At 36.8% G+C, this 26622-nt stretch overlaps 1 protein-coding gene across 1 annotated transcript; it reads left to right on the top strand.

The window, feature by feature from the left end:
• On the top strand, positions 1-26622 carry LOC127673875 (vomeronasal type-2 receptor 116-like). The gene is made up of 6 exons (XM_052169622.1): positions 1-224; positions 5851-6157; positions 6490-7296; positions 8975-9190; positions 22337-22460; positions 25700-26622. Exons 1-6 carry the CDS (start codon positions 1-3, stop codon positions 26620-26622), a joined length of 2601 nt encoding a protein of 866 aa, XP_052025582.1.

The raw sequence follows: 26622 nt of genomic DNA on the forward strand, positions 1-26622 counted from the left end.
ATGTATGTTAATAGGATCTTGTGTGTTTTTATTCCATGGTCTATGCAGATTCCCAGTCTTGAGTGTGCCTTTCAATATTCTGAGTGCTATTTCAGAATCAAAGAAAATTTCCACTGTGAAGGAGATGTGGTGATAGGTGCTTTTTTTCCACTTCATACTTTCTACACTGCAAACAAAACTGCTTATGGAAATGTGGTGAACTACTACAAGGATTTTCACCTACAGTAAGTGATTTTTTTCAATTTATACATTTTTGGAATTGAGAATTCATGTGAGTAAGGATATATATGGAATCAAACTTGATTATTCCCTGCATTTTTTGTTATGACAGTTCTTGTCTTCCATTCTGAAATATCTTTTTGAATTATATTTTCCTTTTACAAAGGTGAAGTAAAGATTTTTATTTTATTAACTTTGGCTTTTATAGTTTATACTTTTATAATTGGCTTTTACTCTTAGTCAGTTCACAGCACCACATCATTTACAATAATAGGTCTTCAGAGGAAGAAACATTAAATTAAAGCGTGATCCAGTTTTTCAGGAGGTTTCTGCAAGTTGAGTTATTTTTCTGTATCAAGAAGCGATCCCACTAAAACCAGCTTTGACTCATGAATGCTTGTTATAATGCTTTAGAGTCACTATGTCTTATCTATGTTAGCTGCTGCTGATTTGAAGGAATCAGAATGTCACTAGTTGGGACATCTCGCATTTGCAAAAACAACTACAACTACCTCAGATACTTGCCCTTAAAGGTTCATCTTATAATAATCTTCATTCTCAGACAATTTTTCAATATTTGTATCATATTTCCAAGTGTCTCAGTTCCACTATGTTTTCTTCCATTGTTATGAATACATTATCAATACACATTAAATAAAGTGGTAGCTACCCAAACATGTTCCTTTTAGAATGTCTTAATTCCTCAGGATTATTGGACAGTATAAGATAAGTCTGGTTGAAATTTATTGCTTCAGTTAAATGGACAAAATCATCCTAATTTCTTTTTAAAGGAAATACAGTGTACTTTATTCCATGCAGACATTCCCACAGTACTAGCTATCCATACAATAGGGGTTTGAAGGAGAACATTGTTTGCATTTTCCTGTTAATAAAAGAAAATTAGAAAACACATTCACGGCCATGCTGAGAATTTATGGATGGAAATCTACCAATGAAAACATACATGTGAAGGTGTGTGGTCATTCTCAAATTACTCTATTTTGATTGATGCTTTTGTGGAGTACTTAATCATGTAAATTTGATGGAAAGGGATGAGATGTGAAAAGTCATTGAATGTTGAAGATATTTTAACATATTTTATTTGTGATTGACATAGCAAACCTCACCACAAAAATTCAAAATTTGTTGTCTAGATGAAATAATTTTCATTTTGTCTATTCAGCAGAAACCATATTTTACCTAGAATATATTTACAAAGTTATTTTATACTGTCTATAAGCTTTGGAAATATTTGGATGATAACGGAAACTCTCCAAGTACACAGTGGTAAAATTTCCTACCATGTTTCTGATGAAATTTTTATTTAGGTGTATGTACAATATATGTTTTTAATATGGTGTTTATTGTTCTGTGTATATGTGTAAATATTATGCCTTACACTCAGTTTCTTCCATGTCTTTTCCTCATTTTTCAACATGCATAAGTTCATTTGTTGCTTATTCCATCCTCGGGCCACCCTGTGACTCTTCCCTATCCCATTCCTCTTCCCTACCCTTGTCTCCACAAGGATGTACCCACTCCACCAGACCCCTCCATTCTCTGGGGCCTACATTTTCTTGAGGTTTAGGTGCCTCTTCTCTGACTGAACAAAGATCCGGCAGTCCTCTACTGTATATTTGTTGGAGGCATGATTTAAGTGTGTATGTAGCCTGATTGGTGGTTCATTGTCTGAGAGATCTTAGGGATTCAGGTTAATTGAGACTGCTAGTCCTCTTACTGGGTCACCCTCCTCAGCTTCTTTCAGCTTTGCTCTAATTCAAGCACAGGGTTCAGCAACTTCTATCTATTGGTTGGCTGTAAATATCTGCATCTGAGTATTTCAGCTGCTTGTTAGATCTTTCGAAGGACAGTCATGACAGGTCACTTTTTGTGAGTGCTCCATAGCTCAGTAATAGTGTCAGACCTTGGAGTCTCCTCTTGAGTTGTATTCCACTTTGGATCTGTCACTGGACCCCCTTTTCCTCAGGCTCTTCTCCATTTTTGTCTCTGCAGTTTATTCTGCCAGGAACAATTAAGGGTCAGTATTTTGACTGTGGGCTGGCAAACCCATTTCTCACTTGATGCCCTGTGTTTCTCAAAGGAAAAGACCTTAGATGAAATGCCCTTCAGTGGGGATAGGGAACTTGTAATCCAGTTTTCTAATTGGAATTTTCTTTCAAGTTATCATAATTGGTTAAACATTATGTATGGAACAAAGGAAATATAAATATAATTATGGATTATTGAATAAAATAATAAAATTTTCTTCTGCCATAGCCCTTTATGTGGACTGTCACCAGAAGGTTTTGCCTAGATTTAAGGTGATTCTCATGTCAAACTATCCAATCAAAAAAACAAAAACAAAAACAAAACCACTATACCAAACAAATCCCTTCCTGTCTGATGTGATTTGGTTGGTTTCCAATTCAAAAAAATTCACAACCAAGATTCACCAGCAATCCTACATTTCTGGAATTTTATTGGTACTGGGCACTGGAGAGTAAACTCATGTTCTTATGTACTCATGGCAAGCATTTAGCTAATGGGAATAATTCAATGGTTGTGTTTTGGTATTTTTTGAAATGAAAAGAATGATGAAAATATTTGCAAAACTTTTTTGATTGCTTCTCTCGTTCATTCTTTTTTCAGCCTTCTTACTCCTTCATGTATTTCCCAGATGTATTATTTCCATGTATGCATACTGCTTAACATCATGTAGGTCTTATTTTTTTGCTTTCCAAAGATTTTAGGTACAAAGACTTTTATCTATTGTTGACTTTGAAGAAAATGTTCTTTGGGTTTAATGCACCTCATGGTATGCAAGCTCTAAATCTCACCAGCTGTCCAAAAGTGGATGATAGATGATGCCCACCTCCCCAGATGCAGGTTTCCATTCATTCTCCTGGCTCTCTGACCCTCTATCCTGTCTTTCTCCAACAAGTTATGAAGGACAAGTGGTAAATCTTGTTTGTCAATTTCACTGAGTCTGGCATTAGCTAAAACTCCATGAAATGGGTAGTTTTTTCTCTTTTATGACCATGCCCATTCTCTCTCTCTCTGTCTCTGTCTCTGTCTCTCTCTCTCTCTCTCTCATGTTTAAAGTGAAATTAATATTTATTCATATGGATTCTACAACATGATTAAGTAAAACTGGTTTTCTGTGAAATTCTAAAGTGTGTCCAGTATGAAGTACTTAGCTATGAAATCATATACCTTCATGAAACATTTCTTTTGAAATGGAATACTTTTATTTTAATGTGAAAATAAATTCTTCTATGTACATGGAATTTGGGATCTTGCAGAGGCTAAGTTATTTTCTTCATTGTTGGTTATATAGATGAGAATATGGTTCAGAAGGGAAAAGATTTCAGGTAAAAGTGTGAGGACCAGAGCACAATTCTCCAGAAACTTGAGTGAACACTTGTAAACCAGTGATTCCTTAGAGGATGGGAGATAAACACAAGTCAATCCCTAGAAGTTTGTCTGTCACATAGCCAGGCATATGCAGAGGAAGGGAATATAGTTTTCAATGGAATATTATTCACCTTCTAAGAAAAACATAAATATAAAATTCACAGATAAATAAAAGAGCTGGACTCCATCATTCTGATCAAGTTAACTGAATGTACAGTTATAAAGATAATAAGTAATTTTTTTCATTTGTGTATTTTTTTTATATTTAAATAGTAGTTATATTTCATTTGGCATATACTTAAACAGCATTAAAATTCTAAGGGTCATGGACATTATTGTGAGCAAGTATCTTTCAAAAGAGGGAATATAGGAAGCTGTGGTATCAAAAAATAAATGGATTGAGTAGAATGGGGAAGGCCTATTTGAAGTGGTGAATGGGAAGACAGAGTAGACAATGAAAACGTGGGACTGGATAATTAAAATAAAGGCATTTTTGAAAAGTCCTGGAAACTAGATAGTGTTGGAGCAGTTTATACACCCACATTCATAGACTAATAGTAAACAATTGGAAATATAATCTTGACTAGAAGACCCTATTTCTAAAGCCACAAAGTGCTTATACTGAGAGAGCATGCAGATGTTAAGTTATACTCATCTGAGAAAGCATCCTCACTGGTTAGTTTTCTTAGAAATGGAAAGTGCTATGTATCATACTATAAGAATAATAAATCTTGCATAAATTTGATCCTTTATAGCAATAGTGAGTATCCTGGAAACATATGTCCACCCTTATATAAGTGAACTGAACATCAGGATAATAACCAATCACTTTATGTTTAGAATTAAACCATATGAACCTTATATATGACACTATTGGTGGGCCAAAAACCTTTTGCTACAGAAGTCATAGATACTATATAAGAACATACTACTATTATTCTGCTATAAAGACATATTATTAACTAGCTAATTGATTATTCTAAGCATAGATTAATGTTTATCTCAAATGTTATTAGAGAAACTTGTATTTGCAGGAGATGGTCGTTTTTACAAAGACCCATACTGGTCTTGGTATAGAAAATAAGAGTTTGTGGAATTTTTAGCTCTAAATAGAATATATGTTTATGTAGCATCCATCCCTCTCAAGTTCACTGCAAAATGTAGGGTAAAAGAATTGTATAAGGAAATAATAATGTCTTTCATACAGAACAAGGCAGTTACACAGACAATTTCATAGTGCCTATAATATCATATACAAATCTTATAGAATCTTAAGCTGGACTAAGTATTATCATTCAGACAGGAGGTAGACAGGAAGTCTCACCCATAACAAGGGAGCTACTGTCAATTCATATCACCTAGCAGTAGAATAGTTATTTCATATTTTTGTGAGTGTTATCTTTTATAGGCAAACCATATTCAAATGCAAAAGCACACATCAATAAATATATGAGAAGCATAAAGTGGGCTTGATGAATAAAAAAAAAAAGAAGGTTCAAATTTGGGTGGGTAGGGAAGACAGGGTGCTGGAATTTGGATATACTGGAGGAGATGGGGATTGTATAGAAACCATTTTATGAAACCTTAAAAATCTAATAAAAATTCCCAAGGTAAAACAAAATTCTGAGATAAAAATGTGGAAAGCTAGGACTGATCCTGGAGGTTGTCTTTTACTTATACTTGTTAAAATATATTAAAATGTATGCATTGTGTCAATGAGAATATACACACAAACATAGACACATGCATATATTACATAATAAGAGTAGACAGTAAGATAAAAATAGTGAAATGACACCCAGTATCTCACATGGGATAAATTTAGCTGGTGTTTATTTTTTATATACTGTCTTGGAAAATTGAGTAGCACAATAAGGAACCTTAATAATTGCAGAGGCTAAAGGATCCAAGTGCTAGGAAATCTGATATTTTGTGAGGACTTTTTCCTTGATATGTAGGCATAACTTTTAATGCTAACCACATATGAGAAATAGGTAAATAAAAGTTTTATGAGCATTTAATAACAACTATTATTTTTACTGGATATTAAACAATCATAATGGGAAACATATTTTATTGTATTTCGAGCATACCTGGGACTAGTAAAATTTTTATTTCACAGAAAATGGCATTTGGATCATAAAATTTATTACATTATATCTCAAAACATTTTCAGTTTATGTTTTGCTCCCATGTAATTTTATGTCATCTGTTCAGGTATACGTTTAAGAACTACCAGTTTGTTCTGGCCTTGATATTTGCCATTGAGGAGATCAATAGGAATCCACATCTTCTATCCAACATATCCCTGGGATTTGATGTTTATAATGTCCCATACACTGAAAAAAACACTCTTATGAGTACTTTGCATTGGCTCACAGGACAGAGAAACTTCATGCCTAATTACAACTGTAGAATGAATAGAAAGTCAGCTGCTGCACTCACAGGTACATCATGGGCAACATCTGCCCAAATGGGGACATTGCTGCACCTGTACAAATTCCCACAGGTGAGGGAGATTATTGTGTGGGACCAAAACTTTAGATACACCTTGTGGACATTTCAGGTTTGTGCAGTGGTAAAATAGAGACACTTAAATTATGTCTTAATTATGGAAGGTAATAGGTGATCAATACACATTTTTTTTTGTTTGAACTAGAAGAAGATGAGTGTGGAATAGACAGGAATGTCATAGAACCTGGAAGAATTGTCTGTAATTTTTCAGATATATCAATAATAAAGACTTATATTTTAAACCATATTAATGGCCACTATTTCCAACTTTTGCTTCAGGACTGAGATTGTGTGTGATAAAAGTATTCTTCCTCTTAGTTCCAATTCTATTTTTCTCTTCAGCTTACTTTTGGGCCTTCAGATCCTATCTTGAGTGACAGAGGTCAGTTTTCCTCTCTCTACCAGATGGCTCCAAATGACACATCTCTGTCACTTGCCATGGTCTCTCTGCTTATTCATTTCAATTGGTCCTGGGTTGGCCTGATTCTCATTGATGACCACAAAGGGACTCAGATACTGTCACACTTGAGAGAAGAAATGGATAGGAATAGAATATGTCTAGCTCTTGTGGAAATGATCCCAGTCACCTGGAATTCATTTTCCTATAATTTCTGGAAAAATTTAAAGAAGATCCAGAAATCATTGGCCAATGTTTTTATTATTTATGGAGATACTGATTCTCTCCAAGGTTTAATGAGCAATCTAGGCCAACAATTAATCACATGGAAAGTCTGGATCATGAGTTCACAATGGGATAAAACAAAGCATGCTGATTATTTTCTGCTAGACTCATTCCATGGGAGTCTCATTTTTTCACACCACCATGAGGAGAGTTTTGAGTTTTCCAATTTTATCCAGACCGTTAAGCCTTCCAAATACCCAGAAGACCCTTACCTTCCTAAGCTGTGGTATGCACTGTTCAACTGCTCATTTTCTAAATTTGATTGTCAAGTTTTGGAAAATTGTCAGCCAAATGCTTCCTTGGAATTGTCCCCTACAACCATTGTTGACACAAACATGAGTGAAGAGAGTCATAACATATACATTTCTGTGTATGCTGTTGCCCACACTCTTCATGAAATGAGTCTTCAACAATATCAAATGCAATCACATATAAATACGGAAGAAATGGTCTTCTTTCCTTGGCAGGTAAAATCCCTTCCATCGTATTATAATATTGGAATTGTGACATATTGAAAGTTTGCCAAATCATTCCAATTTGGTATTGTAAAGTTTAGTGCATTTTTTAAAAAAATATCACAAATTTAGTGTCACTTTCTAGGGATAAGTTCAGATCCATTTGTTTGTGTCCTTATGATTGTAGTGAGAAAGGCAGCAAGGAGCTAAAGTACTCACTAGGATTTCACCACATCATTGCTCTGATGAAAAAAACCTGTTCAAAATCAAGGTATAGAAAAAACTGTTTATTTGGCTTACGCTTCCACATCAGTATTACTCAGCAAGGAATTCAGTGCATCAACTCAAACAGGGTAGGCATATATAAGCAGGAGCTTATATAGAGTCTGTGGAAGGGAAGAGCTTGCTTGTTTCTATACTACTATATACTTTCAGATACTACCAGTTCTGGGCTGGTCCTACTCAAAATAAGTTGTTCTATCCCTTGACAACAGTAATTAAGAAACTGGCTTACAGAAAGATTGTATAGAAGCATTGTTACAATTGATGTTCTCCCTTTTCAGATGACCCAAGCTTATGTCAAATTGACATGAAACTATCCAGTAAAATCACTATTAAGACTATGTCATTAATATTTCCAAAACTGTCTCATTCTAATAATTAAAGTAAAACAGATTTTTCATGTTTCTCATATTGAAATAAAAAGCTGATCTTTAAATTTCACAGTATTATTCTGCAGTGCAATGTTTATATACATAAATTTTCCCCTTAAAACTCCTTTTTTTCCTTATATTTGCAGGATTAGCCTGCAAATCCCTTCAGCTCCTTGGGTCCTTTCTCTAGCTCCTCCATTGGGGACCCTGTGCTCAGTTCAATGGTTGGGTGAGAGTGTTCCCTTCTGTATTTGTCATGAACTTGCAGAGCCTCTCAGGAGACAGCTATACGAGGCTCCTGTCAGCAAGAACTTGTTGGCATCCACAATAGTGTCTGGGTTTGGTAACTGTATATGGGATGGATCCCCAGGTAGGGCAGTCCATGGATGGCCTTTCTCCATAGGAGGAACAACAATATGAACCATCTAGAATCTCCAGAGTTCCCAGGGACTAAAACACCAAACAAAGAATACACATGGAGGGACCCATTGCTCCACCTGCATATGTAGCAGAGGTTAGTTTTGTTGAACATCAAAGGGAGGAGAGGCCCTTGGTCCTGAGAAGGCTCAATGCCCCATTATTGGGGAATACCAGGACAGGGAAGCAGGAATGGGTGGATTGGTGAGCAGGAGTAGGGAAAATGGGTTAGAGAGTTCTCAAGGAGAAAACAGGAAAGGGGACAACATATGAAATGTAAATACAGAATATTTCTAATAAAAAATAAAAATAAAAAAGTTATCAATGAAAAAAACTAATATTTTATTATTTTAAAAGTAAAAACTCTGCCCTTGTGTTACACACTGAATCTATGAATATATCCTGAAAATAAATGGATACTGTTTACAGAGCCTTGGTTCAAAGTTTTTCTCAGAGCTGACAGAATTCTACTCTACTCACCAAGGGGTTTGAATAACCTTATTGATATCTGCAGTAATGCTTCTTTTTACCTCAGACATTACAGATGATATACTTTCCACTGAACAGTTATATCCTTTCACGTGTATGTGTGTTGATATAGATGCATTTGTCCTTTTCAGCTTCACCATTTCCTAAGGAAAATTCATAAAGGAGAACACATGAGCTTAGAGTGGAAATGGAGGTTAATTGAAAAGTATGATATTCTCAACTTCTGGAACTTTCCAAAGGGTCTTGAACTAAAGGTGAAAGTTGGAACCTTTTCTCTGAATGCTCAGCAGGGTCAACAATTGTCTTTATCTGAGCATATGATACAATGGCCAACAAGATTTACAAAGGTGAAGTGCAACTTGTCTTAATGCTTTGAGCTTACTTATATAGCAAAAATGTGTTTATTTCAGATATAATTATTCTGGCTTGCTAACAAAAGCCTACCACTGTAAAATTACCAACAAAGAATAATTACAATTGTTCTATGCACTATAAAATTACAGTAAAGATGAATTACAATGCAGGGAATTTTCTGATTTCCAGGCTGAGGTAAATAACAATCTTTTTTGTCCCAATGTGTTCTACATGTTCATTCCTGTGCTCTTTAGTTTTACTGAACTTGGTAAAACCTGGATTTAACTACAGAGAATGAATTTTATTCTCTTAAATACCTATAAAATATTGTGTCATACAATTCCCTCAGTTGTTATTCATATCATAAAAACAATGCAGTAGTCACTTTTGGTTGCTTTGATAAAGCAACCTGACCCAACATTATGTACATTACAGAGTTTTACAGTAAAAAAAGTTATTTTAGTGTTGAGCCAATATAATATTATCCATCAATGCATGGAAGTTCAGTAGCAAGCAGCACACATTGAGTCAGGAGAAAGAAGCTTAGAGATCATATTGTCATACACAAATAGGAAATATTAACAGCAAAATGGGTTGACAATTAAAATCCTTCAAAATCTATTTCAGGTGCCATATTTCCTCCAGTAAGTTCTAATAACCTGAAACTTCCACATTCACACTCAGGACAATATTTTTCTAGTTCCATCCATTTGCTTGCAAGTTTCTTGATTCCATTTTTAACACCTGAATTTACCATTATGTAAATTTACCACATTTAAAAAAATCCATTTTATTGTGATACAGGTTACCTTCTCTTTCTGGCTATTATGAATCAAGAAGCAATCCACAGGATTAATCAACTACCCTTGGGGTAGGATTTAAACTCCTTTGGGTATATGCCTAAGATTGGTATAGAATGATTTTTTGGTAGATTGATTCCCACAGTGCCGTAGTGTTTCTCATTGTGGCCTTTAAATTTGCTTCCCTACAAGCAATAAATGAGAGCTCTCCTTATACCTCATCGTTTTGCTTTTTTTTTGTTTGTTTGTTTTTTTTTTGTTTTTTTTTTTTTTGTTTTTTGTTTTTTTTTTTTTTGCTTTGTTTTGTTTTGTTTTGGTTTTGGTTTTGCTTTGTCTGGTCTGTTCTTTTTTTTTTTATTCGATATATTCTTTATTTACATTTCAAGTGATTTTTCCCTTTCCTGGATCCCCACTCCCCGAAAGTCCCATAAGCCCTTCTCCCTCCCCCTGTTCCCAAATCCACCCCTTCCTACTTTCCTGACCTGGTATTCCCCTACACTGCTGCACCGAGCCATTCCAGGACCAGGGACCACTCCTTCCATCTTCTTGGGCATTATTTGAAATGTGAATTGTGTCTTGGGTATTCCAAGCTTTTAAGCTAATATTCATTTATCAGTGAGTGCATACAATGAGTGTTCTTCTGAGACTGGGTTACCTCACTTAGGATGATGCTCTCCAGTTCCATCCATTTGTCTAAGAATTTCATGAATTCATTGTTTCTAATGGCTGAATAGTACTATAGTGTGTTTATATACAACATTTTCTATATCCATTCCACATAGGGCCACTATGAACATAGTGGAGCATGTATTCTTAATATATGCTGGGGAATCCTGCAGGTATATGCCCAGGAGGGGTATAGCAGGGCTCTCTGGTAGTATCATTCCCAGTTTTCTGAGGAACTGCAAGACTGATTTCCAGAGTGGTAGTACCAGCTTGCAACCCCACCAGCAGTGGAGGAGTGTTCCTCTTTCTCCACATCCTTACCACCACCTGTTTTCTCCTGAGATTTTGAGCTCAGCCATTCTGACTGGTGTAAGGTGAAATCTCAGGGATGTTTTGATTTGCATTTCCCTGATGACTAAGGATGTTGAACATCTCTTTAGGTGCTTCTCAGCCATTCGATATTCCTCAGGTGAAAATTCTTTGTTTAGCTCTGTACCCCATTTTTAAGGGGGATATTTGGCTCTCTGGAGTCTACCATCTTGAGTTTTTTGTATATCTTGGATATAAGCCCTCTGTCAGGTGTAGTATTGGTAAAGATCTTTTCCCAATTTCTTGGTTGTCGTTTTGTCCTTTTGACAATGTCCTTTGTATTACAGAAAATTTGTAATTATTTTTCATTTATTTATTCGATAAATTTTTGTATTTACATTTCAAATGATTTCCCCTTTTCTGAGTCCCCACTCACCACAAGTCCCATAAGCCCTCTTCCATCCCGCTGTTCCTTCATCTACCCCTTCTCACTTCCCTGTTCTGGAATTCCCCTATATTCTTGCACTGAGTCTTTCCAGAACCAGGGGCCACTCCTCCATTCTTTTTGGACATCATTTAATTTGTGGATTATGTCTTGGGTATTCAAAGTTTCTAGGCTAATATCCACTTATCGGTGAGTGCATAACATAATGGATCTTTTGAGACTGGGTTACCTCACTTAGTATGATGTTCTCCAACTCCATCCATTTGTCTAAGAATTTCATGAATTCATTGTTTCTAATGGCTGAATAATACTCCATTGTGTAAATATACCACATTTTTTGTATCCATTCCTCCGTTGAAGGACACCTAGGTTCTTTCCAGCTTCTGGCTACTACAAATAGGGCTGCTATGAACATAGTGGAGCATGTGTCCTTATTGCCTGCTGAAGAATCCTCTGAATATATGCCCAGGAGTGGTATAACAGGGTCCTCAGGAAGTGACATGCCCAGTTTTCTGATGTTGGCTGCTGGTTTGCTGTATATTGCTTTTACTATGTTTAGATATGGGCCTTGAATTCCTGTCCTTTCCAAGACTTTTAGCATGAAAGGATGCTGAATTTTGTCAAATGCTTTTTCAGCATCTAATGAGATGATAATGTGGTTTTTTTTCTTTGAGTTTGTTTATGTAGTGAATAGCATTTATGGATTTCCTTATACTGAACCATCCCTGCATCCCTGGGATGAAGCCTACTTGATTATGGTGGATGATCGTTTTTATGTGTTCTTGGATTCGATGGGCAAAAATTTTATTTAGTATTTTTGCACCGATATTCATAAGGGAAATTGGCCTGAAATTCTCTTTCTAAGTTGGATCTTTGTGTGGTTTGGTATCAGCGTAATAGTGGCTTCGAAGAAGGAGTTGGGTAGTGTTCCTTCTGTTTCTATTTGGTGGAAAAGTTTGAAGAGTATTGATGTTAAGTCTTCTTTGAAGGTCTGATAGAATTCTGCACTGAAGACTATCTGGTCCTGTGCTTTTTTTTGGTCGGAAGCCTATCTATGACCCCTTCTATTTCTTTAGGGGTTATGGGTCTGTTTAGATGGTCTATTTGATCCTGGTTTAATTTTGGTAATTGGTATCTGTCTAAGAAAATGTCCATTTCCTCCAGATTCTCCAGTTGTGTTGAGTACAGGTTTTTGTAGTAGGATCTGATGATTTTTTTGAATTTCCTCAGTTTCTGTTGTAATATCTCCGTTTTCATTTCTAATTTTGTTAATTTGGATACTTTCTCTGTGCCCTTTGGTTAGTCTGGCTAAGGGTTTATCTATCTTGTTGATTTTTTCAAAGAACCAGCTTTTGGTGTTGTTGATTCTTTGTATGGTTCTCTTGGTTTCTACTTGATTGATTTCAGCCCTGAGTTTGATGATTTCCTGTCTTCTCCTCCTGAGTGAATTAGCTTCTTCTTGTTCCAGGGTTTCAGATGTTCCGTTAATCTTCTAGTGTATACTCTATCGAATTTCTTTTTGAAGGCACTCAAAGCTATGAGTTTTGCTCTTAGCACTGCTTTCATTGTGTCCCATAGATTTGTGTATGTTGTGCCTTTATTTTCATTAAATTCTAAGAAATCTTTGATTTATTTCTTTATTTCTTCCTTGACCAAGGTATCATTGAGTATTGTTCAGTTTCCATGTGTATGTGGGCTTTCTGTTGTTTTTACTGTTATTAAAGACCACTTTTACTCCATAGTGATCTGATAGGAGGCATGGGATTATTTCAATCTTCTTATATTTGTTGAGGTCTGTCTTGTGACCAACTATATGATCTATTTTGGAGAAGGTACCATGAGGTGCTGAGAAAAAGGTATATTCTTTTGCTTTGGGATAAAAAATTCTATATATATCTGTTAACTCCAATTGGTTTCAAAGCTTCAATTAGTTTCACTGTCTCCCTGTTTAGTTTCTGTTTTCCTGATTGGTCCATTGGTGAGAGTGGAGTGTTGAAGTCACCCACAATTATTGTGTTAAGTGCAATGTGTACTTTGAGCTTTAGTAAAGTTTCTTTTATGAATGAGGGCACCCTTGTATTTGGGGATAGATGTTCAGGATTGAGAGTTCTTCTTGTTGGATTTTTCCTTTGACCAGCAAATAGTGACCTTCCATGTCTCTTTTGATGACATTAGGTTGAAAGTCAATTTTATCTGAAATTAGAATCGCAACTCCAGCTTGTTTCCTGGGACCATTTACTTGTAGAATTGTCTTCTAGCCTTTTACTCTAAGGTAGTTTTTGTCTTTGACACTGAGGTGTGTTTCCTGTATGCAGCAAAATGTAGGGCCCTGTTTATGTAACCAGTCTGTTAGTCTATGTCTTTTTATTGGGAAATTGAGTCCATTGATGTTTAGAGATATCAAGGAATAGTGGTTATTGCTTTCTGTCATTTTTGATTTTAATTTTATAATTGTGTGGTTATCTTCTTTGGGTTTGATGAAAGAAGCTTAATATACTGCTTTTTCCAGGGTATAGTTTACCTCATTGTAATGGTGTTTTCCCCCTATTATCCTTTGTAGGGCTGGGTTTGTAGAAAGATACTGTGTAAATTTGGTTTTGTCATGGAATATCTTGGTTTCTCCATCTATAGTAATTGAGAGTTTCTCTGGGTATAGTAGTCTTGGCTGGCATTTGTGTTCTCTTAGAGTCTGCATGAGCTCTGCCCAGGATCTTCTAGCTTTCATGGTCTCTGGTCAGAAGTCTGGTGTAATTCTGATAGGTCTTCCTTTATATGTTACTTGCCCTCTTTCTCTTACTGCCCTAAGTATTCTTTCTTTGTTTAGTACATTTGGGGTTTTGATTATTATGTGACGGGAAGTATTTCTGTTCTGGTCCAGTCTGTTTTGAGTTCTTCTTCTTGTATATTCACAGGCATAACTCTCTTTAGGTTAGGGAAGTTTTCTTCCATAATTTTGTTGAAAATATTTGCTGGCCCTTTAAGTTGTAAATCTTCACTCTCATCAATGCCTATAATCCTTAGATTTGGCTTTCTCATTGTGTCCTGGATTTCCTGGATGTTTTGGGTTACAAGCTTTTTGCATTTTGCATTTTCTTTAACTGTTGAGTCCATGGTTTCTATGGTATCTTCAGCATCTGAGATTCTTTCTTCTATCTCTTGTATTCTGTTGTTGATATTTGCGTCTATGGTCCCTGATTTCTTCCCATGGTTTTCTATCTCCAAAGTTGTCTCCCTTTGTGCTTTCTTAGTTGTTTCTACTTCTGTTTTTAGATCCTGTAAGTTTTTGCTCAATTCTGTCATTTGCTTGTTTGTGTTTTCCTCTAATTCTTTAAGAGATTTTTGTGTTTCCTCTTCCATGACTTCTGCCTGTTGATCAAAGTTCTCCTGTATTTCTTTAAGTGATTTTTGCATTTCCTCCTTATTGGCTTTTGTATTCTCCTGAATTTCTTTCAATGATTTTTGTGTTTCCCTTGTAAGGGCTTCTAATTTTTGATCTATTTTCTCGTGAATTTCTTTAAGTATGCCCTTCATGTGTTCCTGTACCAGCATCATGACCAGTGATTTTAAATCCAAATCTTGTTTTTCTGGTGTGTTGGGGTGTCCAGGACTTGCTATTGTTGGAGAATTGGTTTCAGATGCTGCAATAATGCCTTGGTTTCTGTTAGTAACATTCCTGCATTTGCCTTTAGCCATCTAGTTCTCCCAGGTGTTAGATGGTCTGATTGTCACTGGCTGGTGCTTCAACCTACTGTGGATCTTTAAGGTTATCTCTGCAACACTGGATGACTGGGTTTCCTCTGGAACAGATTACTGATATGCTGCCTTCCACTTTTGTGCCTTTGGAGCCCTTCTCAGTCTTGCCTCAAGCAATGTTATACTTAGGTTGTCAAGGTCAACTAGGTGTTCTCTGTCTGCTCTATTATGGAGTGAAGATGGTGTGGTGGGGTTCACTCCCTCTGTTGATTCTCACATAGGACACAGGTCCCACGATGGACTGTCTTGCAGATGAACCGCCTATGTGCTCAGTTCCTGAGTGCAGGCAGACCCCTGGCGGTTTGCACCAGCAGAAATCTAAAGCTCAGTGTGATACAGTACCTAGTGACCCTTTTCTGTCTCAGCAAGCAGTGAGTATGGCAGCGGGGCTTCTCTCCTTCCACAGCCCATTGGGCAGAACCCAGGCCCTGTGCCTGGTGGGCTGGCAGACAAACTGCTTATGTGCTCAGTTCCTGAGTGCAGGCAGACCCCTGGAGGTTTGCACCACCAGAGATCTAAAGCTCAGGATGATACAGTACCTAGTGATCCTTTTCTGTCCCGGCAGGCAGGGAGTATGGCTGTGGGGCTTCTCTCCTTCCTCAGCTCTCTTGTACCCATTTTTAATAGGGTTATTTGGTTTTCTGGGGTCTAACTTCTTGAATTCTTTGTATATATTGGATATTAGTCCTCTATCTGATGTAGGGTTGGTGAAGATCTTTTCCCAATTTGTTGGTTGCCAATTTGTCCTTTTGATGGTGTTTGCCTTACAGAAACTTTGTAATTTTATGAGGTCCCATTTGTCAATTCTTAATCTTAGAGCATACGCTATTGGTGTTCTGTTCAGGAAATTTCCCCCTGTACTGATGTCCTCAAGTTTCTTTTCTATTAGCTTCAGACTCTCTGGCTTTATGTGGAGGTCCTTGATACATTTGGAGTTGAGCTTAGTACAAGGAGATAAGGATGGATCAATTCGCATTCTTCTGCATGCTGACCTCCAGCTGAACTAGCACCATTTGTTGAAAAGGCTATCTTTTTTCCATTGGATGTTTTCAGCTTCTTTGTCGAGGATCAAGTGGCCATAGGTGTGTGGGTTTATTTCTGGATCTTCAATCCTTTTCCATTGATCTGCCTGGCTATCACTGTACCAATACCATACAGTTTTTAACACTATTGCTCTGTAGTATTGCTTGAGGTCAGGGATACTGATTCCCCCAGAATTTCTTTTGTTGTTGAGAATAGTTTTAGCTATCCTGGGTTTTTTGTTATTCCAGATGAATTTGAGAATTGCTCTTTCTAGCTCTATGAAGAACTGAGTTGGGATTTTGATGGGGATTGCATTGAATCTGTAGATTGCTTTTGGCAAAATGGCCATTTTAACTATATTAATCCTGCCGATCCATGAGCATGGGAGATTTTTCCATTTTTTTTTTTTTGAGGTCTTCTTCCATTTCCTTCTTCAGAGTCTTGAAGTTCTTGTTATACAGATCTTTCACATGTTTGGTAAGAGTCACCCCAAGGTACATTATAGTGTTTGTGGCTATTGTGAAGGGTGTCATTTCCCTAATTTCTTTCTCAGCCTGCTTATCCTTTGAGTATAGGAAGGCTACTGATTTGCTTGAGTTGATTTTATAACCTGCCATTTTGCTGAAGCTGTTTATCAGCTGTAGGAGTTCTCTAGTGGAGTTTTTTGGGTCACTTAGGTAGACTATCATATCATCTACAAATAATGATAGTTTGACCTCTTCCTTTCCAATTTGTATCCCTCCAACCTCCTTATATTGTCTAATTGCCCAAGCTAGTACCTCAAGTACAATATTGAAAAGAGAAAGAGAAAGGGGGCAGCCCTGTCTAGTCCCTGATTTTAGTGCGATTGCTTCAAGTTTCTCTCCATTGCTATATTGCTTTTACTATGTTTAGGTATGGGCCTTGAATTCCTTTTCTTTCCAAGACTTTATGCGTGAAATGATGCTGAATTTTGTGAAATGCTTTTACAGAGTCCAATGAAATGACCATGTGGTTTTTCAGAACTTAATGAAAATGAAGGCACAATATACCCAAATCTTTGGGACACAATGAAAGCAGTGCTAAGAGGAAAACTAATAGCCCTGAATGCCTCCAAAAAGAAACAGGAGAGATCATACACTAGCAGCTTAATGGCACACATGAAAGCTCTGGAACAAAAAGAAACTACTTTACCCAGGAGGAGAAGAAGACAGGAAATCACCAAACTCAGGGCTGAAATCAATCAAGTGGAAACAAAGTGAGCCATACAAAGAATCAACGAATCCAGGAGCTGGTTCTTTGAGAAAATCAACAAGATAGAGAAACCCTTATCCAGGCTGACCAAAGGGTACAGAGAAATTATCCAAATTAACAAAATTAGAAATGAAAAGGAGGATATAACAACAGAAACTGAGGAAATTAAAAAAAAATCATCAGATCTTACTACAAAAGCCTATACTCAACACAACTCGAGAATCTGGAGGAAATGGACAATTTCCTAGACAGATACCAAATACCAAAATTAAATCAGGACCAAATAGATCATTTAAACAGTCCCATAACCCCTAATGAAATAGAAGGGGTCATAGAAAGTCTTCCAACCAAAAACAGCACAGGACCAGACCGTTTCAGTGCAAAATTCTATCAGACCTTCGAAGAAGACATAATACCAATACTCTTCAAACTATTCCACAAAATAGAACAGAAGGAACACTACCCAACTCCTTCTACAAATTCACAATTACGCTGATACCAAAACTACACAAAGATCCAACAAAGAAAGAGAACTTCAGACCAATTTCCGTTATGAACTTCGATGCAAAAATACTCAATAAAATTCTTGCCAACCGAATCCAAGAACACATCAAAACAATCATTCACCATGATCAAGTTGGCTTCCTCCCAGGGATACAGGGATGGTTCAATATATGGAAATCCATCAATGTAATCCACTACATAAACAAACTCAAAGATAAAAAAAAATTTTTTGGTCATTTCATTGGAGTATTTTTGCATTGATATTCATAAGGGAAATTCGTCTAAGATTCTCTTTTTTTTTGTTGTTGTATCTTTGTGTGGTTTTGGTATCAGCGAAGTTGTGGCTTCATAGAATGAGTTAGGTAATGTTCCTTCTGTTTACATTTTGTGGAATAGTTTGAAGAGTATTGGCATTAGGTCTCCTTTGAATGTCTGATAGAATTCTGCACTAAAGCCATCTGGTCCTGGGTTTTCTTTGGTTGGGAGACTGTCAATGACCCCTTCTATTTCACTAGGTCTTATGGGACAATTTAGATGCTCTATCTGATCGTGATTAAAATTTGGTCGTGGGTATCTGTCTAGGAAATTGTCCATTTGATCCAGATTTTCCAGTTCTGTTGAGTATAGACTTTTTTAGTAGGATATGATAATTTTTTTGAATTTCCTCAGTTTCTGTTGTTATCTCACCCTTTTCATTTCTGATTTTGTTAATTTGGGTACTGTTTCTGTGCCCTCTGTTTATTCTGGCTAAAGGTTTATCTATCTTGTTGATTTTCTCAAAGAACCAGCTCCTACTTTTGTTGATTCTTTGTACAATTCTTTTTGTTTCAACTTGGTTGATTTCAGCCCTGAGTTTCCTGATTTCCTACCTTCTACTCCTCTTGGGTGAATTAGCTTCTTTTTGTTCTAAAGCTTTCAGGTGTTCTGTTAAACTGCTAGTGTATGCTCTCTCCAACTTCTTTTTGTAGGCATATAGAGCTATGAGTTTTCCTCTTAGCACTGCTTTCATTGTGTCCCATAAAGTTGGGTATGTTGTGCCTTCATTTACATTAAATTCTAAAAAGTCTTTGCCTTCTTTATTTCATCCTTGACCAAGGTATCGTTGAGTAGAGAATTGTTCAGCTTCCGTGTGTATGTGGGCTTTTTGGTTTTTTTTCTTGCTATTGAAGACCACCCTTATTCCATAGTTATCTGATAGGAGGCATGGAATTAGTTTGATCATCTTATATCTGTTGAATTCTGTTTTGTGACAAAATGGTCAGTTTTGGAGAAGGTACCATGAAGTACTGAGAAGAAGGTATATTCTTTTGATTTATGATTAAATGTTCTATAGACATCTATTAATTCCATTTGGTCCAAAACTTCTGTTAGTTTTACTGTGACTCTGTTTATTTTGTGTTGCCTGATCTATCCATTGAAGAGAGTGGGGTGTTTAAGTCCCCCACAATTATGTGGGGTGCTATGTGTGCTTTAAACTGTAGTAAGGTTTCCTTTACAAATGCAGGTGCCCTTGTATTTGGGGCATAGATGTTCAAAATTGTGAGTTCTTCCTTTCATGAGTATAAAGTGGCCTTCTGTATCTTTTTTGATGACTTTTGGTTGAAAGTCTATTTTATCTGATATTAGAATGGCTACTCCAGCTTATTTCCTGGGACCATTTGCTTGGAGAACTGTTTTCCAGCCTTTTACTCTGAGGTAATGTTTGTCTTTGACACTGAGATGCATTTCCTGTATGCAGCAAAATGTTGAGTCTTGTTTACAAATCCAGTCTGTTAGTCTATGTCTTTTTATTGGGGAATTGAGTTCATTGATGTTAAGAGATATTAGGGAATAGTGATTGTTGCTTCCCACTGTTTTTGATGTGATTTTTATGTTTGTGTGGTTATCTTCTTTTGGGTTTGTTGAAAGGAGATTGCTTTCTTGCTTTTTCTTGTGTGTAGTTTCCCTCCCCTTGTTGGGGTTTTCCATTCATTATCCTTTGAAGGTCTGGATTTGTGGAAAGATCCTGTGTAAATTGGTTTGTGTCATGAAAAACCTTGGTTTGTCCATTTATGGTAATTGAGATTTGCTGGATATAGCAGGTAGGGTTGGCATTTGTGTTCCCTTAGGGTCTGCATGATGTTTGCCCAGGTTCTTCTGGCTTTCTTAGTCTCTGGTGAAAAATCCAGTGTAATTCTGATAGTTCTACCTTTATATGTTACTTGACATTTTTCCCTTACTGCTTTTGATATTCTTTCTTTATTTAGTATATTTGATGTTTTAAATATTATGTGACAGGATGAATTTCCTTTCTGGTCAAATCTATTTGGAGTTCTGTAGGCTTCTTGAATGTTCATGGGCATTTCTTTTGTTAGGTTAGGGAAGTTTTCTTCTATAATTTTGTTGAAGACATTTACGGACCCTTTAAGTTGGAAATCTTCACTCTATTCTATGTCTATAATCCTTAGGTTTGGTCATCTCATTTTTATTCCTGGATTTCCTGGATATTTTGGGTCAGGAGCTTTTTGCATTTTTCATTTTTTTCACTATTGTTTCAATGCTTTCTATGGTATCTTCTGCATCTGAGATTCTCTCTTCTATCTCTTGTATTCTGTTGTTGATGCTTGGATCCATGACTCCTGACTTCTTGCCTAGGTTTTCTATGTCCTGAGTTGTCTCCCTTTGTGATTTTGTTATTGTTTCTACCTCCTTCTTTAGATACTGGATGGCTTTATTTAACTCCTTCACCTATTTTGTTGTGTTTTCCCTTAGTTCTTCAAGGGCTTCTCGCTGTTTACTTGTGTTCTCTTGTATTTCTTCAAGGGAGTTATTTATGCCCTTCTTGATGCCCTCCATGATGCCCTCCATCAGCATCATGACCTGTAAATTTAAATCCAATCTTGCTTTCCTGGTGTGTTGGGGTATCCAGGACTTGCTGTTGTGGGAGAATTGGGTTCAGATGGTGCCATATTGCTTTGATTTCTTTTAGCAATTTTCTCACACTTGCCTTTTGCCATCTGGTTGTCTCTGGTGTTAGTTGGGCCTGCTGTCACAGACTGGAGCTTGCCCCGCCTGTGTGTGTCCCTGTAGCCCTATCTCAGCAACCCTGGGTGAGCTGCTTTCTCCTGACACAAGTAGCTGTGGTGCTGCAGAGTTCCTGGGTGCAGGTGGAGTCCTGGTGTGGTGTGTCCCAAATGATCCTCTACTCTGGTGAAACCTGCCTACCAATCTGTTGCACAGTCACAGAAGCAAAAATGGCAACCGAGAGCCACTCTTGTAGTTTTATTTGGGTATGTACCTCTGTGGCCCCGATCAGCTCTGGATGCAGGCTATGCTGACTGTCTCCTCCTCACTGGCTGTTGGGTATGTAGCTGGCCTCCTACACTGCTTGGATATGGCCCACTGTGGCCGAGGGTGTTCCTGATCCAGAGTCAGAAACTGGAAGGCTCTTGCGAGAGGCCTCCAGACTGGATCCTCTGATCTGCAGGGCCGGACTCACCTGTGCAGGCTGCCTCTTCCTCGATGGCTACTGGGTGTATCTCCTCATCCTTTATAACCTGAACTGTCACATGTGTTATTGATCTTTGCTATTGTGACATGTGAAACAAAATGTAGAAAGTGTTTTGATTTTCATTCTCTTGATAACTAAAGATGTTGAACATTTTCTTAAGTGTTTCTCAGCCATTTGTGTTTTCTCTTTTGAAAATTCTCTGATTAGATACATATCCCATTTTAAAATAGATTATTTGTTTTTCTGATATCAAGTCTCCTGAGTTCTTTATACATTTTAGATAGAAGACCTAGTCCTCGATCAGATATGGTGTTGGAATACAAGTTTCCCATTCTATAGGCTGCTACCTTGTCTGATTGGTGGTGTATTTTGCTTTACAAAAGCTTTTCAGTTTCAGGAAGTTCCATTAATTAATTGTTTATCATTGTGCCTGGGCCATTGGTGATCTATTCAGAAATTCATTTTTCTTTGTAAATGAGTTCACGGCTATTTCAGAATGTATATTTCTACCTCAGATAAATTTCTTTGTACAATTCCTCAAATGTCCAACAATTTTGTTCCATGATGATTTTAAACCCTGTTTAATTTACCATCTTTTGAATTATCACAAAGTAAATTTGCAACTATGTATACAGTGAGTACAGAGATATGATGTCTGACATTTATTTCTACATACCAATCTTGTTCATAGTTCCAAATTATCTAACTTCTGAATTCTTGGTTATAGATCATAATTATTCCAAACTATACAACTTAGTGATGATCTTCTGACTAAACTTTGAACACATGGAACAATTAATGACTTATCACATTCATAGCTATATACATTGCAAATAGGTTGTTTTACATTCAAAGGCAGACTACTGCAGCTTTTGACAAAACTCTGTGTATGTTAAAACATCTTTTTATTTTTTAGATTCCTCAGTCTGTATGCTATACCAGCTGCTGGCCAGGATTCAGGAAAGCCACTCAGGAGGGTAGGGGCGTCTGTTGCTATGACTGCATTCCTTGTCCAGACAATGAAATTTCCAATGAGACAGGTAAATAAGGCAGGACTCAAACAGAAAACAGTTACTCCACTCAATGGGATCTGTAATATCCAAGTAACTGAAAAAGATTTGGAAAAAAGCATAGAGAAAAATAGTCTCCTTCATTCATTTAAAAATTTAAATATTATACCATAATTTACTTTCCCTTTTCTTAAGTAGCCCACAGCAGCTCTTTGTTTTATTATTATTCAACATATTCTTTATTTATATTTCAAATGATTTCCCCTTTTCAGGATCCCCATCCCCAAAAGTCCCATAAGCCCTCTTCCCTGCCCCTGTTCCCTAATCAATTCCTTTCCACTTCCCTGCCTTGGTATTCCCCTATACTGTTGCACTGAGCCTTTCTTCCACCAGAGGCCTCTATTTCTTCTTCTTAGGCATCATTTGATATGTGAATTTTGTCTTGGGTATTCCAAGCTTCTGAGATAATATCTGCTTATCAGTGAGTGCATATCATGTGTGCTCTTTTGTGATTGAGTCACCTCACTCCAGATGATATTCTCCTGTTCCACCCACTTGCCTAAGAATTTCATGAATTCATTGTCTTTAATAGCTGAGTAGTATTCCATAGTGTAAATATTCCACATTTTCTGTATCCATTCTTCCTTTGAGGAACATCTCTGTTCTTTCTAGCTTCTGGCTATTATACATAGGGCTGCTATGAACACAGTGGAGCATGTATCCTTATTACTTGCTGGGGAATCCTGTGGGTATATGCCCAGGAGGGATATAGCAGGGTCCTCTGGTAATATTATACCCAGTTTTCTGAGGAACTGCCAGACATATTTTCAGAGTGGTTGTACCCGCTTGCAGCCCCACCAGCAATGGAGGAGTTCTCTTCTTTCTCCACATCCTTGCCAGCACCTGTTTTCTGTGAAAATTCTTTGTTTACCTCTGTACCCCATTTTTATTTGGGTCATTTGGCTCTCTGGAGTCTACCTTCTTGAGTTCTTTGTATATCTCGGATATTAGCCCTCTGTCAGATGTATAGTTGGTAAAGATCTTTTCCCAATTTGTTGGTTGCCATTTTGTCATTTGACACTGTCCTTTGACTTACAGAAACGTTGTAATTTTATGAGGTCCAATTTGTCAATTCTTGATCTTAGAGCATAAGCTACAGGTAGATCAATGGAATAGAATTGAAGGCCCAGAAATGAACCCACACACCTATAATCACCTGACCATCCAGTGGAAAAAAAGATAGCATTTTCAACAAATGGTGCTGGTTCACATGGAGGTCAGCATGCAGTAGAATGCAATTCAATCCATTCTTATCTCCTTGTACCAGCTTGCAGCCCCACCAGCAGTGGAGTTCAAGTGGATCAAGAACCTCCACATAAAATAACACACTCTGAAACTAATAGAAAAGAAACTGGGGAAGAGCCTTGAGCACATGGGCACAGGGGAAAATTTCCTCACCAGGAAATTTTTTTTCTTTTAATGAATGCGTGTGCCCTTGCATTTGGAACATAGCTGTTCAGAATTGAGAGTTCATTCTGGTAGATTTTTTTTTCCTTTGATGAGTATGAAGTGTCCTTCCATTTTTGTTTTTTGATAACTTTTGGTTGAAAGTTGATTTTATTCTATATTTGAATGGCTACTCGAGCTTTCTTTTTGAGACCATTTGCTTTGAAAATGATTTTCCAGACTTTTACTCTGAGGTAGTGTTTGTCTTTGTCACTGAGGTGCATTTCCTGTATGCAGCAAAATGCTGGGTCCTGTTTACATATCAAATCTGTTAGTATATGTCTTTTTGTTCGGGAATTGAGTCCATTGATATTAAGGTAAAGTAAGGAAAAGTGATTGTTGCTTCCTCTTATTTTTGATGTTTGAGGTAGAATTATGTTTGTATCTCTATCTGTTTGGGATTTGTTGAAATAAGATTACTTTCTTGCTTTTTCTAGGGTGTACTTTCCCTCTTTGTGTTGGAGTTTTTCATCTATTATTCTTTGGAGGACTGAATTTGTGGAAAGATGTTGTGCAAATTTTGTTTTGTCATGGAATATATTGGTTTCTTTATCTATGGTGATTGAGAGCTTTTCTGGATAGTAGCCTAGGCTTGCACTTCTGTTCTCTTAGGGTCTGTGTGACATTTGCCCAGGATCTTTTAGCTTTCATCATCTCTGGTGAGATGTCTGGAGTAATTCTGTTAGGTCTGTCTTTATATGTTACTTGACCTTTTTCCCTTATTGTTTTTAATATTCTTTCTTTGTTTAGTACATTTGGTGTTTTGATTATTATGTGATGGGAGGAAATTCTTTTCTGGTATAGTCTACTTGAAGTTCTGTAGGCTTCTTGTACATTCATGGGTATATCTTTTTTTTAGATTAGACAAGTTTTCTTCTATAATTTTATTGAAGATATATACTGGCCTCTTAATTTGGGAATCTTTGCTCTCTTCTATACCTATTATCCTTAGGTTTCATCTTCTCATTAATAGTGACATTTTCTAAGCATTCAAGATTGTAATAATGTTCACTATTACAAGATCCATTTGAGAATTTAATGAAAAATAATTTACTTTATGGCCCATATCTGAGAATAATATTATAATATAATATTTTTAAATGACTATCTCTTTTGTCAGGAAGCCACATGTACAATTGAGAAAAACATCTTATGTTTTTTGATATCAAACCCTAAATACATGCATGCACTAGAATTTATTCATAAAGTGATTTTCAAAATATCAATAACAATATCAAAGAGAGAGAGAGTACAGAATACAAAAGACAAATGAAATGGTCTTCTTTATTAGTAGTATCAATGAAGAAGATTGGCCAAATGAGCCAATATTGATAGCTGTCAGCTATGTAGAGTCTTTAGGATTGTAGTCCTTAAGAGGTTGTCTTTGCTTTGGAAGTTGTTCTACATCCACAGATATACTATCAACATCAAATCTACTAAGTATGTATTAAAAATATGTATAAGAAGGAGAGGAGAGAGACCATATGAAGAAAAATTTGCATCTGTAAGGAAGGAGTTACAGAGGCGGAATGGATACTGAATTGGATCTAATTGCATTATATCATGTTTAGATACTAAAGTAATAAAATGAGGTTTGATTATATGAATTATTAATTATTCACTTCATGGTATTTGTTTATTTGTCCCATAGAAGCCAAAGAAAGTGAAGTAGGTAACAGTCCTGTTCGTATGTAGTTATAAATCTTTTAGTATAAAAGCGAGTAACTGTTCAGTAACTTAAATTTGTCTTCATTTCTTATCAGATGCTGATCAGTGTGTGAAGTGTCCAGAAACTCATTTTTCAAATACAGAGAAGAACAACTGCCTGCAGAAATCTATGAGCTTTCTTGCATATAATGACCCTCTAGGCATAGTCCTTACTACCATAGCCCTATGCTTCTCTGCCTTTACACTTGTGGTTTTTGGGGTCTTTGTGAAACACAGAAACACTCCAGTTGTCAAAGCCAATAATCGTACTCTCAGTTACATCCTGCTCATGACACTTGTTTTCTGTTTCCTTTGTTCTTTGCTCTTCATTGGTCAACCAAACACAGCAACCTGCATCATGCAGCAGACCGCATTTGGAATTGTATTCAGTGTGGCTCTCTCTACTGTCTTGGCCAAAGCTATTACTGTTGTTATGGCATTTAAGGTCATGTTTCCAGGAAGTATAATGAGGTGGTTAATAGTATCAAGGGCCCCAAACTACATAATTCCTATCTGTACCCTGATCCAAATTGTGCTTTGTGGAATCTACCTAGGAACTTCTCCTCCTTTCCTTGATCAAGATCTACATTCTGAACATGGCCACATCCTTATTATATGCAACAAGGGTTCAGTCATTTTCTTTCATTGCATCCTGGGATACCTCTGCTTCTTGGCACTTGGAACCTGTGTCATGGCCTTCTTGTCCAGGAATCTTCCAGATACTTTCAATGAAGCAAAATTCTTGTCATTTAGCATGCAGGTATTTTTCTGTGTCTGGGTTACCTTCCTACCTGTCTACCACAGCACCAAGGGGAAAGTCATGGTAGCCATGCAGGTCTTCTCTATCTTTGCTTCCAGTGCAGGGATCTTAGGTTTAATCTTTGCCCCCAAATGTTACATTATTTTGTTAAGGCCAGACCAGAACTCACTTCATCATATTAGGGACACAGCATATTCAAGAAGAAATAAAACACTTTAA

The sequence above is a fragment of the Apodemus sylvaticus genome, chromosome 23 (genome assembly GCF_947179515.1).
Source record: "Apodemus sylvaticus chromosome 23, mApoSyl1.1, whole genome shotgun sequence".
In the NCBI taxonomy this organism is placed as follows: domain Eukaryota; kingdom Metazoa; phylum Chordata; class Mammalia; order Rodentia; family Muridae; genus Apodemus; species Apodemus sylvaticus.